The sequence below is a fragment of the Podarcis erhardii genome (genome assembly GCF_964252035.2).
Source record: "Podarcis erhardii genome assembly, chromosome: 15".
Taxonomy (NCBI): domain Eukaryota; kingdom Metazoa; phylum Chordata; class Lepidosauria; order Squamata; family Lacertidae; genus Podarcis; species Podarcis erhardii.
Window position 1 is genome coordinate 35,018,034 of NC_138505.1, and position 17,222 is coordinate 35,035,255.

A 17,222-nucleotide genomic window follows, 5' to 3' on the forward strand; every position below is an offset into this window, starting at 1 on the left:
GGAGGGAGGAGAAGCGTGTACCCCACTTTACAGATGATGTGGTGTTCATCTGATGAAGTAAAGGAAGAAGGAGGCACCTGTCGTTCCAGATGCAACTTCCCCTCTCTGCCCATGAAGGGGAGATCCACACAGAACTATGACCCCATAGTCACTGACCTATATGACTATATGATTGCAGACCTAGGATCAGGGCAGGAAAGCATCCCATTGTTACTATTATTACACACACGTGTCATGGAAATGTTCTCCCTTCTTTGTCAGAGGCAATGTGTTGCTGGGTACCAGTTTTTAGGAATCACAAATGGAGAGAGTGTTGTTGCATTCGGGTCCTACTTTCAAACTTCCCAAAAGAGTCTGGCTGGCCACAGGAAAAACAGGATGATGGCTCTTCTCACAATCTTAAGCTCTTTTATTTCGTACACAGAAAATGTAGGTATGATTTTTCTTTTCTAATTGTGCCACGAGAAGTCTTTATTTTATTTTTAAAAAAGAAAACAAAAACCAGAGGCATTTTTTTCTTTTTAAAGCCCTCTGACACAAGTAGCTCATTTTTTAAAGGAGAGAAAGTGAAAAGTTTGATATTCCACAGTCAGATTTTGTTCAGAGAAACTATTTTGTCTCTTAGGACACCAGAGGCAAAGACATGGCAATCTAAGGAAAGGAAGAGGGTGTCTCTCCTTCCGCAAGCTGAGCTGGAATGAAGTACAATCAGAAAAAGCCCAAAAGAAAGGAGGAAGAAACTTTGGCCTTCATTTTGAAAAGGAGGGGGAAATGATACAGTACTTAAAAAACCTTTCCATTGTCTTAAGAGTCCGATTATTAATTACTTTCTATTGTGCATTGGACATAGTAAAAATGACATAATTCTTTTGTAAAGCATAATTAATGCACTATTGGCTCCAGCTGACATTATTTCCCACTGTAGACAAAGTTGCTCTAAAGGTCCTTTTTCTTCTCCTCCCACAGCTTGGTCTGGTGGGCAATGCTCATCACCCAAGCAGATAAACACCACCAGTTGAGAGACAACCCCAAGGTTATCGAGCAGAAGATTCCCAGAACAGTGTGGGGCAACCCACGTGCTGTTATATTTCTGCCCTCTGGAGTTCAGTTCAGTCCGAGTCATCTCCGCATCCATCGCTGCCCTCAGGATCATCACTCTGGAAAAAGGAGATAAAGAAACAGAGTAGTCACAACTGTCGGTGGCATTCATAAACACACGTTTTAAAATTATGGAATGAGTGGAGAAAGTGGATCCAGGAAGGTTTTCCTCCCACTCTCATAGTGTAAAAACAACCAAGCTACACGTTATAAGATTCACAACAGATGGAAGAAACACTTCTTCACACTGCACATAGTTAAACTTTGGAATGCAGTGATGGCCACCAATTGGGTTACCTTCGAATTCCTGTTGTCCACTGGTGCCCTCGAGACAGTGGAATTGAAGTCGTGGTTGGAGAGGGTCTCCACCCAGCACCCCATGGACTTCTCTTCTTTCTCCGTGCTTATGATTGTGGGGTAGATGTGTTGCTCTTTAAAAGCAGCAATCTTTTCTTCTTCTTCCACCCACTCCAGGGCCTCGTGGAGCCCATCGTTCCCAAAACGTTTATTGTACTTTTCAAAGTGAACCCGCTCCAAAACCAGGCCCAGCCCCGGGGCTTTGGGGACGTCCACCTTCTCCTCCCCCCAGCACCGCTCCATGATGGCCTCGGAAGCGAAGCCCTTCACGATGGCGATCACCAGCCCAATCATCTTCCGGATCTGGTGCATCATGAAGCTTTGCCCTTTCACCTTGATCACGGCGAACTCCATGCCTTCCCTCACAAAGGGCTCCTCGCAGTACATTTCCATGATGTAGCGTTTGGCGCTGGGGTCTTTGGGCCCCTTCTGAGAGGTGAAGTTGTGGAAGTTGTGTGTCCCCTTGTAGCAAGCCAGAAGGCTGTTGACGGTCTCCAGCGTCTTCGTGCTCAGGCGGTACGTGTCATCCTGAAGGTCACAGTCTTTGTGTGCCAAGGCAAAAGTTGGCAGCATGTAAGAGTATGTCCGGGCATCGCATTTGTTCTTGGAATTGAATCCTCCTGTGACCCGTTTCAGTCCTAGATTAAAACACACATGTTCTATTAACAGGATCTGTACAATCCCATCAAGTTTCAGGTGAACCGTGGGCCCAGGATACTTCACCACTGGGATGGGGGGAAACTTGTAACCCTCCGAATGTCACTGAAGCTCAGCTCCCATCATCCTTGACCACTGTCCATCTTTGCAGAGGACGATGGGAGCTGGAGTCCCTACATCAGAAGGATCACAGGCTCCCCCAGACCTGCTTCAGGTTCAGGGGTCCACAGTTTTGGCTTAATGGAACTCTCAAATTTCTCAGTACACCAAGGCTTCAAAAAGTACAGGTGGCAAAACTATTCACATTCCATTGGTGGGGGGGGGTGTATGGAACTGACCACACAAGGAAGTGCATCATGTCTGGCACAACTTGGGGCCTGTCTTGGCTGCTGCGCTGTTCACTTTCCACAATCAGCAATTATATCATTTTGGCCTGGCACATAAGCTTCTCCCATCTAAGTGAAAGGGCTACTTAAAAAATACCAACTCACCCCAGGTCATGGGGAACATTGGTACTGGTGGGGAAAAGAATTGTGCTTGCCAAGACCCTGCCTCTGCTAACCTTCCAGGGCCATGGGGAGCCAGTTCAGAAGTTTATTGTTCTAGCCAAAGGCCATGACAAACTTGCAGCAATAGGATTAATAAATTAATGCAATACACACACACACACACACACACACACATAATATAAATGGACTTCCATGATGTAAGAGAGGCTTTTATCTCAGAGTAAACCTCTGAATCACCGAAACAATGTATAGTGATTTTATTGAACCCCCTGTTCCTGATATTTTTTAGTAAACGATGCAGAAAAGGTTACTTTGTGCGTTACAAAGATATTACTGTCACTCAAAAGAAACCAAACCCTTTCTGCCATGATGCTTTTACAGAATCATAAAATTGTAGAGTTGGAAAAGATCACGAGGATCATCTAGTCCAGCCCCCTGTATTGCAGGAACTATTCGCCCAGCAGAGGGCTCAAACACACGACCCTGACATTAAGAGTCTCATGCTCTACCGACTGAGCTGCCCCTGAGAACCAAAGTTTCAGAAACCTATATAAGGGGCAGGTTAACAGATAATGAGTGATGTCTTTCACCTGTGGTTGACCACAAATGCAAAGTCTGTCTGTGTATGGGACCTTAGTTATAGCGGACATCCAAGACTGCGGCAGGCATCACTTGGAAACGCAACTCAGTAAAGGCATTTCTTGAGAAAGCTGGCAAGAATTTTGGTCATCTAACGAGATCTAAAATGCCCTGTTCTCATGTGGATACCAGTGAGGAAACGTGGTGTTCCTAACTAATTGTAGGTCCCTTCTGGAGTCTATCCAGAAGAGCCAGGCAGTCAAGTAGTTAGATGATAACTCACATCATCCCTAACCACTGATTATGTTTGCTGGGGCTGATAGACACTGGAGTCAAACATCTGCAGGGCTCCAGGTTGGCTACTCCTGCACCTGGGGGACAAGAGGGGTCTTCTGATGTCACAGAGCTTAACTCAAAGCACCCTCAACACCAAGGCCCACCTCGCCTATGCATTTACAAGCTGGCGAGAAGGGCTCATCCCTATTGCTCTGGTTATGAAAGATTGAAAGGTGAGATCACCGAGATCAAGGCCCACAACCAAAAGCTCCTGTTATTTACTCCCTTACCTAGAATTCGTATATGAGGAGGAAGATGGTGGTTTATCTTTTCCAAGATATCGTCTATCAACCAGACCTTCAGCGACACGATCTGCCCAGCTGCAGATACACCCTGCGTGGACCAACAGGTAGGGATTAAAATCAACAGTGGGGAGGGAAACAGAAAAGTCTCCATCAGACAGTGATGGGCTGAGGGTCCTAAGCATGGATTCAGGAAGTTTGTATAATCTGAAAGCAAGCAAAACGGAACTGAGTTGAAGAATGCAAGGGTCTCTATGCCGAACCATAACCTGGGGACCATGTATCTTACATATGTGTTAGGGTGCCACATATAGAAACATAAGAAGCTGCCTTATACAGAGTCAGACTATTGGCCCATCAAGCTCAGTATTTTCTAAACTGTGTGGCAGGAGCTCCCCAGGGCTGCAATCCACAATGCTGACACTCCATGCTGTTGAAACTCCCATTCGCACACGCAAAACCGCATCACCTTGTCTGTCCGGGCGCATCTCTGGAAAGACATCTTCTTCATGTCTTCACCGTGGTTCTCTGGGATGCAGCCTGATCGAATGAGGGCTGTCACCAAGTCATCCTCAATCGTCTTGAACTGAGCATTCCCCACATTGCGCTGGAATGAAAAAGAAGAAAAGACTGAATGCACCTCACTCGCCAGAGCTGGAGCTGCCTGGCTGCTACAAAGGATGAGCTAAGGATCAGGAAGTCAGCCCAGGTACAAGCGCCTGGGATGGATCAAAGAAAGGTGTTAACGTGGTAACTGGTCTAGTTTCTTTAGCCTGCCCTTTAGCTAAAAGGAAGAACTTGCAAACAGCAGTAGTGGGCTAGTCCCTGCCCTCAGATTTGCAATCTAGAAGACATGGCACTTGCAGGGAAAGTAATGGAGAGGAAGAATGGAGGAAAGCAAACTCAGACACCAAGTCTTAAAAGGCACATGGTCTCTCAAGGGAGGCGAGATGGAAGTGGCCCTGCTTCTCTTCCGCTCTGCAGCCTTATGTTCAAATTCTACTGTCACAAAGGCAGTGAAGGCTCCCTATAGCACAGGGGGAAGCAGTGGTATTCACCTGTGAGAATCATAGGGCAGGGGGCCTTTGGCCCTCCAAATGTCATTGGACTACAATTCCCACCAGCCTAAAAGATCTGGAGGGCCAGTGGTTCCCCACCGCTTTAAATAAATAAATAAATAAATAGGTGGACAAAACAGAGCAGCAGCAGCAGCAAGACCACCAATCCCCATCCTCATCTCATACCTACATGCCTAAACAAAGGCCAATGACAAATTAGCCTGGTAACTCCACAAGCACTCCCCAAGCTTAGGTACCTGAGCCACTCACCTGCATCCCATGATAGCCTTTCCCTGAATATGCCATCAGCATCACAACTTTCCTTTTGGGGAACCTCTTCACCCCGTCCTCCACCTCCTCCCCACTGGTCTTGATCCGTTTCGTTTCATGCCCGTTTTCCTCCTGCTTTCCAACTTCTTCCGCTGCCTCCTCTATGTTGCTGCAGCTGCTCTTCAGCCTCTTGGCTTGGTTGCCGTCTACGGTTCTCAACTCCTCGGCCATTGCAAAGCACTAGAAGAGATCATCCGAAAGCTAATGAAGTCCTTCATTTAAAGGGCACGTCAGCCATAGAAACCTTCTTTACACAGATATTGAATAGGTCACTCAAAATCAACTGACAAAAGACAATTTTCTTAAGGCAACCAAGCAAGTAAGTCCAAAAGGAGCTACTGGGGGTTTTGGTGGTGTTTTAATTCTGCTTCACATATAGATACATATACAGACATCATCATTAAACACAATGCCATAAGCCGAGCTGAAACGAGCAACTTTGGTGCAGCTCACAATGAACATCTCTGAAGATCAGGTAACGCATCAACAACAGAAGAATCCCTGCAATTCAGTGGACAAAGAGGTAAAACTACACTTTTTTAAAAAGAACAGAATATAAACCAACAGAAACACCACGTTGCATAGGGAAAGGCTGTAGCCCCCTGGCGTGCATCTTTATCTTTGTACTAAATCTGTTTTTTCTGCGTGGATTGGGTTTGTTATTACGGTATGAATCTTGGTGTCTTCGTAAACCGCCCTGTGATCTTCGGATGAAGGGCGGTAAAGATATTTAATTAATAATAATAACAAGGATGACGATCATGCAGAACGCCCCCCCCCCCCGCCCCGTGGCATCTCCAGGTCCCCTCTCTCAAACCCTGCAAGGGGCGGCAGTCCTGAGCTAGCTCCGCGCCCTAACTCCTGTGCCCTGAAGTGAACTCCTTTCTTAAGAATCGCCAGCTGATAAGAGTCAATATTGTAAGGAAGCTTTCCCGGACGAAGATCAAGAGGCGAGACCTACGCTAGCCATGCCGTTCAGCCGCCAGCTCCCGAGGGAAGGAGCGGCCAGGCGCCCCGAGCGCAGCCAGGCTAGGAAGGGCATCCGAGCGGGGCGCAGGCGGGCTCCCTCTCCCTCGCCTTCCTTCCTCCACCAAGGGATCCCCTCGCTCCCCGCGCCTGCCCTCCGCAAAGAGCCTCCCTTGCTGCTGCTGCTGCTGCTGCAGCCCCGGCAGCCACTCCGGCCACTTACTCAGCCGCCGCCGCAGCTGCTCCTCCCGGCAACCACGTGGGAGCGAAGGGAAGGGAGAGCGGCGGCGGCGGCGGGGCCCGACTACGGCAGCCGCGGAGGGCCGGAACCGGGCAGAGCGCAGCAGCGCGCCGGCTTCGCAAAGGGGAGGAGCCCGGAGCTGGCGGGGAGGGGGCGGGCGGGGGAAGGCGCGCTCCCGGCTGGGGCTGGGGGGGGGGGGAGCGGCACCTTTGTGCGCGCTCAGATACCCTCCAGCGTTTCTCCCACGCAAAATAGGGACGTCCTATCCCGAGATATTGTCACAAGAAAAAGAACAACTCCTTTTGGCTTCTGGGGTCCCCCCGAGCTCACCTAGAGTCCTTTGTAGGTTCTCTATCGGTAGGAGGAAATAACAGGAGGCCAAGCACAGAATAGTGAGAAGCAAAGCAGCTCGTAAGCCTGATCTTTCTTCAAGCTGTTGCAGCAGGGTGCTCCCCCCCCCACACACACACACAAAGGGGGAGAGGGACCCAGAACAATGCTGGGCAAACTCCTATACGAAGAAACTTTGGAAATTCCCCGCCCTGGTGCTCAAGACCAGCCCCATACATGCATCACAGAAGGGGTGCCGCCCAAGACCACCCCCAATACATCATACATACATCAGAGCAGGGGCCAGCAGGAGACCTGTGGAGGGATTTACCTGGAGAGCCTGGCTATTCTTTTGTGATGATAACTACTTAATTTCGGAAATCTTAAATGTGCCCTTAAGACAGGATTTGTGGGCAAAAAGACAATGGGGAGACAATATTTGAGGTAAATTTGGGAGGGACAAAAGGCTTTCAGGACTTTTTCTGTGGGCTTCAGACATGTGGTATATATATGTGTGTGTGTCTGCGCGCACGCTTGGTACATTTATGAACATTTATTTTATATATGTAAGACCTTAAAATTCTTATAACAATAATATTTGATGATAAAAATATTATAATATTAATGATATAATATGATAATGATAATAATTATTATTTTATTTATACCCCACCCATCAAAGGCTGCCGGAGCCACTCAGAGCGGCTTCCAACAGACATAAAAACATAAGAAAACATTACGCATTTCCCTATACAGGGCTGCCTTCAGCTGCCTTCTAAAGGTGGCATCTTCTTGGCTCCAGGATCGCACGACTCCATTCCCTCACAACGTTTCTCTGATCAAAACAGGGACATCATACCACACCCTCCAACATTTCTCCAATGAAAATAGGGGCGTCCTAAGGAAAAGCAGGACTTTCCAGGAGCAAATCAGAAACCAGAATGGCTTCTGTAAATCCAGGACTGTCCCTGGAAAGTAGAAACACTTGGAGGATCTGTACTGCCTCTCACACACCCCTGCAGTGTCAACCAACAATCCACAGCTGAGGGTCTTTCTTAAGATCAGCTGAATTTGTTTTTATTTTAAACCAGAACATACACCTCAGTTTGTAGAGCATGAGACTCTTAATCCCAGGGTGGAAGCCGTGCCATGTTGGGCAAAAGGATCCCTGCATTTCAGGAGTAGATGACCCTTGTGGTCCTTTCCAACTTTACAAGAGCTGTTTAAAATGCTGCTAAGTTACCCATTCCTGCAAAACTCTGGAATCCACAGCTAAGGGTCAACAGACACTGGTGTCAGTACTGGGATACGAACCATGCTTCCATTCAGAGACCAGAACAGAGGCAGAAGTACGAATGGCTTTCTGCTGTGAATGCCGGCAGGCAGACACAGCAATACAGAGTTTTGCTGCTTAGCAAGAGATTTGGGGAAGTTGCAACCGTTCTTCACTGTGATCAGATTACACACTGAGTAGTCGTCTCCCGTTTACTGTGCAAGCAAGTCAGCCAGGCCGTAGCATGAGTACCTGCCAGCCATCTCATCCTAGGTCATCACCTCCTATGCAGCATCAGGCAGGTGAAGTCACTAACATCCATGGAAAAATATACCTAAGGCAAATTCTGGGACTCCAGAATCCACAGATACCTGCACAGTCCCTAGCTCAGGTGTGGGGAACCTCTGGCCCTCCAGATGTTGCTGAACTCCTGCTTGCTGGAGCTGAGAGGAGTTGCAGACTAGCAAGAGCTGGGGTGGCTAAAGGTTCCCCACACCTCACCAGAGGAAAAGGATTCTGTATATGCTCAGGAGCACATTTGCCCTGCGGTCTTTGGAATGCTACATCCCCCTTGGAGGTCAAGGATTTCTGTGCATGCTCCAGGACACTCAGCCAAGGTGCCAGAATTTTAGTCAGCCCAAAGGTAGCTGCTGCACTCTTGAGACACAACTTCTGCTGAAATTGCGGATAAATTTGCACTGGCTTCCTCGCCCTTTGAGACTATCTGAGGGGGGACTGGAACAGGCCTGCCTCTTTGAGGACTTGTTAATTGATTTTAGCACTCCTTTGGAAACAAGCAGGTATGTGCTCTTTGCAGTCGACTGGGCATATTTCCAAATGTGAATTCCGCAGAAAAACAACAGACTGTGAAGCATTCATGTGCCCATGGCTCTGGAATTCATGTGCTCCCATGCCAGAGAGGTTTTATGAGCGAATTTGATGGTTCCTTTCCCCACTTAGGCCAGACAGGTCCCCAACGTGCCTGCCTTTAGTGTTATGGCCCACCGTTAAACTTGCATGCACCACGAAATGTGCCACCCACATGGAAAGAGCAGGCTGCATTTACCCTTTTCTCTCCCGATTTGAGTTCCACCTGAAAATTATGTGACAGAAGTTACAAATGCTTGCAAATCCAAGCCCCACTTAATTCACAGGGTGCAGAGGGGTAGTGATATTATTAAGCCCCCCGCAGCAAACGTAGAAAAAGAGAGCCACCAAACACCTTAGAAACCAATGGATTGATCGGGGCAGAGCCAGTCGTAGGGCTAGAGAGTTTGGGCTTAGAGCATTCTGCAGGCAGAACATCAGGTGCCTCCGAGTTCTGACAGAGGAGCATCACCACTCAGGAGGGGCCAGGTGGGGCCAGGTCCTGGTGGGGGGTTGCCACGGTGACAAGGATCCGCCCTCCTTTGTGACATCCCTTGCTTCTCCTTTAAAAGCCACTGACTTGCAGGCGGCCATTGTGGGTTAGTGAGGAGAGCTTGGAGGAGAGAGGTGGTGTTGGCAGTTGGTGGTAGCAGTTGGTGGCGTAGTAGTGGAGGAGGAGTAGTGATTTGTTCTTTTTTTTTCGTTTTCTTATTTTGATTTTGATTTCATTTATTACTTTTATTTTATTTATTTTATTTTATTTATTTTGATTTCATTTATTACTTTTATTTTTTTGATTTGATTTGATTTATTTTGATTTTCTTTTATTCTTTTATTTTAACATTTTTATTTATTTTATTTTATTTTTTGTTCTTTGTTTGTTTTAATTTTTTTGTTGTTTTGTTTTTTTTGTGCACACCTGTGCATAGTCTGTATATATTTTTATTTTTTAGATAGAGGAATAGTTAGGGTTTTTGTGGACGACATGGGCAGGCTGTAAGTAGCACCCCTTTCTCTTCATCTCCGGGGGGGGGGTGTCACAAACTGGGAGGTTTTTCTGGCAGACACCTGAGTATCGTATCAGGTTTGTCCCTGTTCCTCTCTTGACCTCCACCTTAAACCCATTAAATAAAACAAAGAAAAATATATACATGTTCCTGTTTCCCAGCCAAGTTGAGTACCCCCTCTTGCCTTGGCCAAGTCCCCAATCCATGTAGGTTAGATCCACTCTTGTCCTTGAGATGGCTACCTGTCTGGCAGGGCAGTGATGATCACCCCGGCAGAAGGGTTGCTGTGTACGTGGTCTCATGCTTCAGGGATGATGGCTGCCCCTAGCCTTGTCCCAAGTGCCTCCTCTGGTCGCCCTCTTCCTTCTGAGCAGAAAAGAGTGTTTTAAGGCAGATCAAAGAAAAGGTTTTGCCAAAGAACAATCGCTATGGATGAAGAGGTAAAAGAAACAATGGTCAAATGGGCACAAGATATCGGCCATACTATATATTTAGAACAATGGGAGAAACTCTGTCGCGAGGATATTCGCTTTACCACCTGCTATACGATAAAGGAAAATTTGGTTAAAATGTTTTACAGGTGGTATTTAACACCAGTTAAACTGGCCAAAATTTATAAATTCAAATCCAACCTTTGTTGGAAATGTAACAAAGAACCTGGAATGATAATTCATATGTGGTGGGGTTGCAAGGAAATAAAGAAGTTTTGGGGAATAATACATGAGGAACTGAAGAAAATGCTAAACAAACCCTTGATAAAAAATCCCGAAGCTTATCTGTTCGGGTTGGTGGGCAAAGTGAATATCCTCGCGACAGAGTTTCTACCATTGTTCTAAATATATAGTATGGCCGATATCTTGTGCCCATTTGACCATTATTTCTTTTACCTCTTCATCAAATCATAGTCTAATAATAGAGTGTAAATTTTTGATAATAATTTCCTATTGTTTCGTATTATAATGGTGCTAAATAGCAATTGTTCTTTGGCAAAACCTTTTCTTTGATCTGCTTTAAACAAACTTTTTAATTGTATATATTGCCAATTATCCATCCCATATTGTTTTAATTTTTCATGTTTTTAATTTTAACTTTCCTTGGTCTTCTTCCAGTATTTGTCTATATGTTGCCCAGTTCGGATTCATATTGTGTTTTTTAACTGCATGGGCTTCTAATGGAGAGATCCATAAAGGGATTTGTGGCTTTAATAGCTGTTTATTCCAAAACTTTAAACTTTAAAACTTTAAAGTTTATTCTAAACTTTAAACAATGAATTTCTGAGTATATGATTTTTGAAGCCATTATGTACCTTAACCTTCTCGTATGCTAGGTAGGTCTGCCATCCATACCTATTGTCAAAACTTTCTAGATTTAAAATACTAGTGTTTTCCAATATAATCCATTCTTTTGACCACACCAGACATTCTACTTCATAATATAATTTTAGATTTCGTAATGCCAGTCCTCCTCTCTCCCTTTTATCTGTTAATAGTTTATACCTTATGTGTGGTTTTTTTGGTTTGCCATATTAATTTTGTTAGATCTTTTCTCCACTCATCAAAACAATTTTCTTTCATTATTTTTGGTATTGTTTGGAACAAATATATCTTTTTGGGTAAAACATTCATCTTAATTATAGATATTCTCCCCATTAACGTCAGCTTTAATCTACTCCCGGTTTCTAGATCTCTTCTATTTTCCTTCCAGGCTTTTTCATAATTGTTTCCAAATAGATTAATATTTTTCATCGTCAATTCTATACCAAAATATTTTGCTTTTGTAACAATTTCCAAACCCAATTTCTCCTGTAGTTCGCTCTTTTCTAATTCCTGTATGTTTTTTACCATAAGTTTTGTTTTTGACATATTTATCTTGAAGCCTGCTACTTTGCCGAACTCATTCATTATCCTCAGTGCTTTCATTAGACTGGTTTCTGGCTCCTCAGGTGCTAATATAATATTGTACGCAAAAGCTCTAATTTTGAAAACATCCTTGCCTCATGTAATTCCCTTTATCTCTTTTTCTTTCTTTATTTCTAAAATCAGGATTTCCAAAGTTAGTATAAAAAGTAATGGTGAATGCGGGCATCCTTGCCTGGTACCTTTCTCTAGAGTTCAAGGATCGGTCTTTTCACCATTTATTATTAAACATCCCTGCTGGTTTTCATATATTGTGTTTATTGCTCTGCAGTAGTTTTCACCCAGTCCTACTGCTTCTGCTACTTCCTGAAGGAACGATCTTGATAGGTTATCGAAAGCCTTCTCGGCATCTGTTAACATAAACACCGCTTTTTTGTTGGGTCTCATTTCCAAATATTCAATTAGATCAAATACTATTCTCCTATTTGCCATTATATGCCTATTTGGGAGGAATCCTACTTGGTCTTGGTCTATTACATCCTTTAGGACCGATTTCAGCCTATGTGCTAATATCCCCGCGAACAATTTATAATCATTATTTAATAATGATATGGGTCTGTAATTGTTAACTAATTCTCTAGCTGTGCTTTGTTTGTGAATTAATACAATATTGGCTTCTTGCCACGACTTTGGTATTTTTCCTTCTTGCATGATCTCATTCATTAATTTTTAAAAAGGCATTGTTATAGCATCTTCTAACCTTTTGTAGTGTATCACGGATAGTCCATCTGCACCTGCAGCCTTCCCCAGTTTAAGATGGGAAATTGCTTGTTGTATCTCCATTGTTGTTACTGGTACGTTTAGCTGCTTCTGTTTGGTTTCACCTATTTTGGGGATTTGTTTTCCTTGAAGATATTTTATAATTTGTTGTCGAGTTTCTGCACCTTTTTTATATAGATTGGTGAAGTAGTTTACAAAGCATTTATTTATTCCTTCTTCCGTCTCCACTGCTTTTCCTTCATATACTACTTTATTTGTCTTTCTCTTTGTCTTTTCTTTATCTGCCACGCAAGTAATTTACCTGGTCTGTTTCCAAATTCAAATGATTTTTGTTCATCCATTTTATATTTCTTTCTATTTCATCATTTGAGAGCGTTGAGAGCTGTGTTTGTAATATTTTAATGGCTTGGTTTGCGATCTCTTTTTTGGTGTTTTCGCTAATAATTTTTCTTGTTTGCCTATTTCTTCTTGTAAATGCTTGATTTTAGAATCTCTTATTCTTTTTTGTATTATGTTTTGTTTATGCAACATGTTTTTAGATTGGCCTTGAGATAGTCTTTAAACCTCTTTTGTTGGCCACCAGCATTATGCCTTCCATTTTTAAGCTTGGAGTAGAGTCGTTGCTTTGGAAGACAATAATCAGGCATCCGAACCACATGGCGAGTCCAACGAAGTTGGTGTTGAAGAATCATTGCTTCAACACTGGTGAATCTTTGCTTCTTCCAGGATACTGGTGTTAGTTCGCCTGCCTTCCCAAGTGGTGTGTCACATTTTTCGGAGACACCATGGATGGAATCTTTCAAGGAGTTGGAGATGGCGTTTATAAGGGGTCCATGTTTCACAAGCGTACAGCTGGGTTGGTAGTTCAAGAGCCTAGACTGAAACTTGAAAGACTAGTTTCAATGGACCAAGAATGCTTTTCATGGCTGGTTCTGACTTTCCCCTTTTCCCAGTGGGAATTCCTACTTGTAGAGCAGAGGCCACGGCTGGTCGGCAGCTGCAGTGCCTGTGTGCGTTGTTCTGTTGTTGTTGTCAGTGCTTTGTGCTGGAGGGCACTGTTTCGTGGCGCTCATTGGTTGCTGTTGGATATTTGGATAGTCTGAGCGGATTGGTTGAGCGCCTTGCGAGCGAAAGGCTCGGCCTTCATTAGGGCAAATGTTCTACCCTTATTTATGGCAGCCTTTGGAATAGAAAAAGGAAAGGACTGTGTCAGGATGTCTTTTGTGGGGACATTTGCAGACGTGCAGGTGTTGATCTGGGGTACGGTCGGAGGGGGGTATGGTGCCTGCTAGAGGGCGAAACCCCCGCCACCCTTTCCAAAAATTCTGGTAACAATGCTTCATGAAATTTATACACTGCTTGACTGCATGAATGAGGGGGCCAGGCTCTCTGGGCCCTGACATGGCGGTAGCTCTTGAACCCAGAGCACTTGGGACCTCCTTTCTCTCTCTGCCAGCCCTTCATGCTTTGGGCTGCCTCTTTCAGGCTCTGATGATGCCCCTTCAGGTCACTGAACTGCAGAGAGATGGAAGGAATTGGTCAGAGTGGGCCGGCAAGGATCAATTAGGCTCCACATACATATTTCTGTTCTGCCAATTCGGCAGTGGTTCCCTGTTTTCTCCAGACTCCCCTCCTCACACCCAAACACCCCCCAAGAATTGGGGCTGCCAGCATCTGAGTCACTCTTTCCGCTCATCTCTTCTAGGATCAGGTGCTTAAGACGCCTCTTCAGGCGCTGCCACAGGGTGGCCCCCCAGCCAGTCACAGAGCAGCCCGTGGTGCCAGGTAAGCCAGTGGCCCTCCTTTTTTGGACAGAGGAGGGCAGGGATGGGCATGGGGGGCGACTAGTCCGAGGATGCAAAAGAGGACTCACCTCTTCCCCTGTCCTTCTGTTTGCAGTGCTGCTTCGGTTCCAAGTCCCAGCCCCAGGGGTGAGTATTGGAGAAAACAAGCGCAGGGACTGGATCCCTCAGACCTGCCCCCCGCTTCCCCCCCCGGGCTCTTTGCCCCCCACTCTGCACTCTCAGGTGCGGAGAAGCCCTCCCCTCACGGGGAACTGACGGCCTGACTTTTGCATTTCAGCTGCTGGAGGATGAGCAGCGCTACATCCTGGGGGTCATTGAGAGCTGCCAGGCAGCGGAGCTCAGGGGGCTCCGATCCCTGAAGTGCTCCAAGGAGGAGACGGCCCATAGAATTCTGGTGAGTGATGGGGGGGGGTTGAGGGACTCCCACGGGGAGGTGGGGGGGAAGGGGCTGTGCATCTGTGGGGAGGAGGACCCTGCCGGCTTAGGCCATGGGGTTGCCATTCCCCTGCATATCCAAGCCTGGTGTTTGGGGTCGGTGCTGATTTTCCTCCTCTGTTCTTTTGCAGGACATCTTGGGGCCCTTGGAGCACTTCAGGGATTCCCCCCTGACCCTGGCCCTTGCCTTGGAGGCCCTCCTCCAGCTAAGGTGAGTGGGGTCTTTGGCGTGGATGGGGTTGTGGGTGGGGGGCAGAACTCCAGGGGGAAAGAGCAGGCGGGAGGGAGAAGGGGGCAAGGGAGACTCTAACCCTCTCCCTTTCATCTCTGCAGCACGATGAGGCCCAGATTCACCTCGGACATGATGAGTGCCATCCTGCACAGGATGTTGGAGGCCGTTCTGAGTGGGGCCAAGGAGGAGGAGGAGGAGGAGAAGAGAGATGTATGTCCTTTGTTTTGACTTCCCTTCACATTCTGTTTCTTCCTCTTCGTCACACCCTTGCAGAATCCAACTCTCTTCTCTCTTTTCCCGCAGGAACTGAAGAGGCACTACCGGCTTCTCTTGGGGAGTCTTCTGATGGAAGCACCCAACCCTGGCACCCTCCTCCAGCTTCTGAGTGTAAGTGTCCCGATGGCATCAGGGCTGGTTTTAGGGTTGTCCCCCCCCCGTCCCTTACCCAATGGACTGCCCCATTTCTTGGGCACAGAGCCTGTTTGGCCCCCAATTTGGTCCAAGACCAAAGCTGGCAACCCCTTGTGGTGCAGAAGTGCCAGGGACTCTGTGGTGGGGGCCGCTTTGGCCCAGATTGGCCCCCTGACTCTGAAATGCTCTTTCCTCCTGCAGGACCTCCGAGGATACGCCCTGGGGGAAAGTGGGGAGGCGCAACAACTTGCGGCCAGCAGCATCTCTTTGCTGCTGGCCATTGCCAGGAAATATCCCAAACTCAGAGTAAGTACCTTGCCTTCTTCTATTCATTTCTTTGGTTACCTCCATCCCCCCCAAGATCACATCCCCAAGTGATCTTTAGCGCAGAATTTGCGGGGTGTGTCCCTGGGGGCCAGGATGAGGCCAGAGGCTTTTCCTGCCCCCTTTCCTGCTGCTGCCCTTCCACCTCTGCCCAGGAGGAACAAGGGATTGGGCCCAAGACAGAGGGAGACCTGTCCTTCCTGACTTGGTGCTGTTTCTGTGCTCTCTTGCTCCCATCTGACCCCGATTTTTCTTTCCTCTGCAGATGACAGTCGTTCGGCCAGAATTGGCCTGCTTTCGCCGGAAGCCAAAAGAAGGTAAGCCCCACACCTGGAGACAGCGACCTTTGACTAAAGGCCTGTGGGAAAATCCCATTTGCATTTGCATTTGCATTTGCATTTTAATTCTCTTCTCATTCTCTTCCATCCAGATGACATCATAATTGAAGACATATAGCCGTAACTGTCTGCAGCGATGCTGGAGCGGCTAGGATCTGAGGATCAGGAAAGCACTCAGCTTCGGCTACTGGAACAGTTTGAACTGCTAGAGGACCACAGTAGGTGACTCACAGAGCGGCTACACCAGTTGCAGAGCCAGGCAGGACCTGAGGGTCAACAGAGGCAGCAGCTAGAAGCCGGTGAGTGCCAGCCAGGACTGTCCAGTCGGCCTCTAAAGAGAGAGTCAGGAGAGATTGCTGGGGACCCCACAGAAGGGGCTCAGCAAGCACCAGCAGAGATGGCAGATTTCCAGTCTTCCCAAGTTTTAAATATTGGGGGAGGCATCCCTTTTGAACTTCTCTCAGAAAGCAACTGGCTGAGTTGGTCAATAAAAATGCAGCAGTTTTTAAGAAGAGATGGACTATGGGACTGTGTTGAAACTGAGGTTTTGAGACGGGACTCTACTGAGAAAAGACGGCTGGATGAAAGGGCTCGTGCCCAAATTATGCTGTGTTTGAGCAACTCTCAGTTATTTCATGTAGCAAATGCCAGCACAGTGTTTGAGTGCTGGAATTTATTAAGGGCAATGCATGTCAGAGAAACTGCTGGAACTATAATTTCTCTGACCAGAAGGCTGTTCAGGACTGTTATGAAAGAAGGTGAGAGTTTGGCAACTCATCTTCAAACGCTGAAATCTCTGTTTCTTCAACTACAACAGAGAGGTAAGCGTTAGGATGAAACTGACCAAACCTACGTTATCCTTTCAAGTTTGCCTAAAAGCTGGTTGCCTGTGATTAACAGCATGGAGAGTATGCGTCCCCGAGATCTGACCCTTGAGTATGTGGTTGGAAGATTGACCAAAGAAGGTCAGACAGACAGGCTGAACTCCAAGAGCGGAGGAGTTATAGCCGAGGGGGCCAGCAGCAGAATCTGCCAATGGGGCAACGCCAAGTTTGGGACTTGGCCATGGCGGTGAGGAGATGCTATAGATGCAGCCAAGCCGGGCATCTCCAACGTCAATGCAGGGCAAGACATCCAGGAGACGACATGGAGCAGAGACAGCAATCGGTGCAGAAATGTAAGCAGAAGGGG

The 17,222-nt window shown here is 46.6% G+C and overlaps 1 protein-coding gene and 1 long non-coding RNA gene across 4 annotated transcripts in view; one reads left to right on the forward strand and one right to left on the reverse strand.

Annotated features, from left to right (window-relative positions):
• Positions 1–386: 386 nt before the first annotated feature.
• The window catches only part of PUS1 (pseudouridine synthase 1), a 139,926-nt gene continuing 123,090 nt past the window's right edge, over positions 387–17,222 (reverse strand). The window contains exons 2-7 of one of the 3 annotated variants that reach the window (XM_081842272.1): positions 6,128–6,282; positions 5,107–5,346; positions 4,248–4,385; positions 3,767–3,869; positions 1,396–2,093; positions 387–1,157 (exon numbers count right to left, since the gene is read on the reverse strand). In XM_081842272.1, the coding sequence (XP_081698398.1) occupies positions 1,110–1,157; positions 1,396–2,093; positions 3,767–3,869; positions 4,248–4,385; positions 5,107–5,346; positions 6,128–6,208 (1,308 nt within the window). In that variant the 5' untranslated portion in view covers positions 6,209–6,282 and the 3' untranslated portion in view covers positions 387–1,109. Of the gene's footprint in view, positions 1,158–1,395; positions 2,094–3,766; positions 3,870–4,247; positions 4,386–5,106; positions 5,347–6,127; positions 6,314–17,222 lie in introns of those variants that run through there. The other 2 variants (XM_081842271.1, XM_081842273.1) reach the window with 2 other exon arrangements.
• LOC309330579 lies at positions 15,554–17,217 on the forward strand. The gene is made up of 3 exons (XR_014151487.1): positions 15,554–15,675; positions 15,959–16,010; positions 16,124–17,217. It is a non-coding gene; the product is annotated as an uncharacterized lncRNA (long non-coding RNA).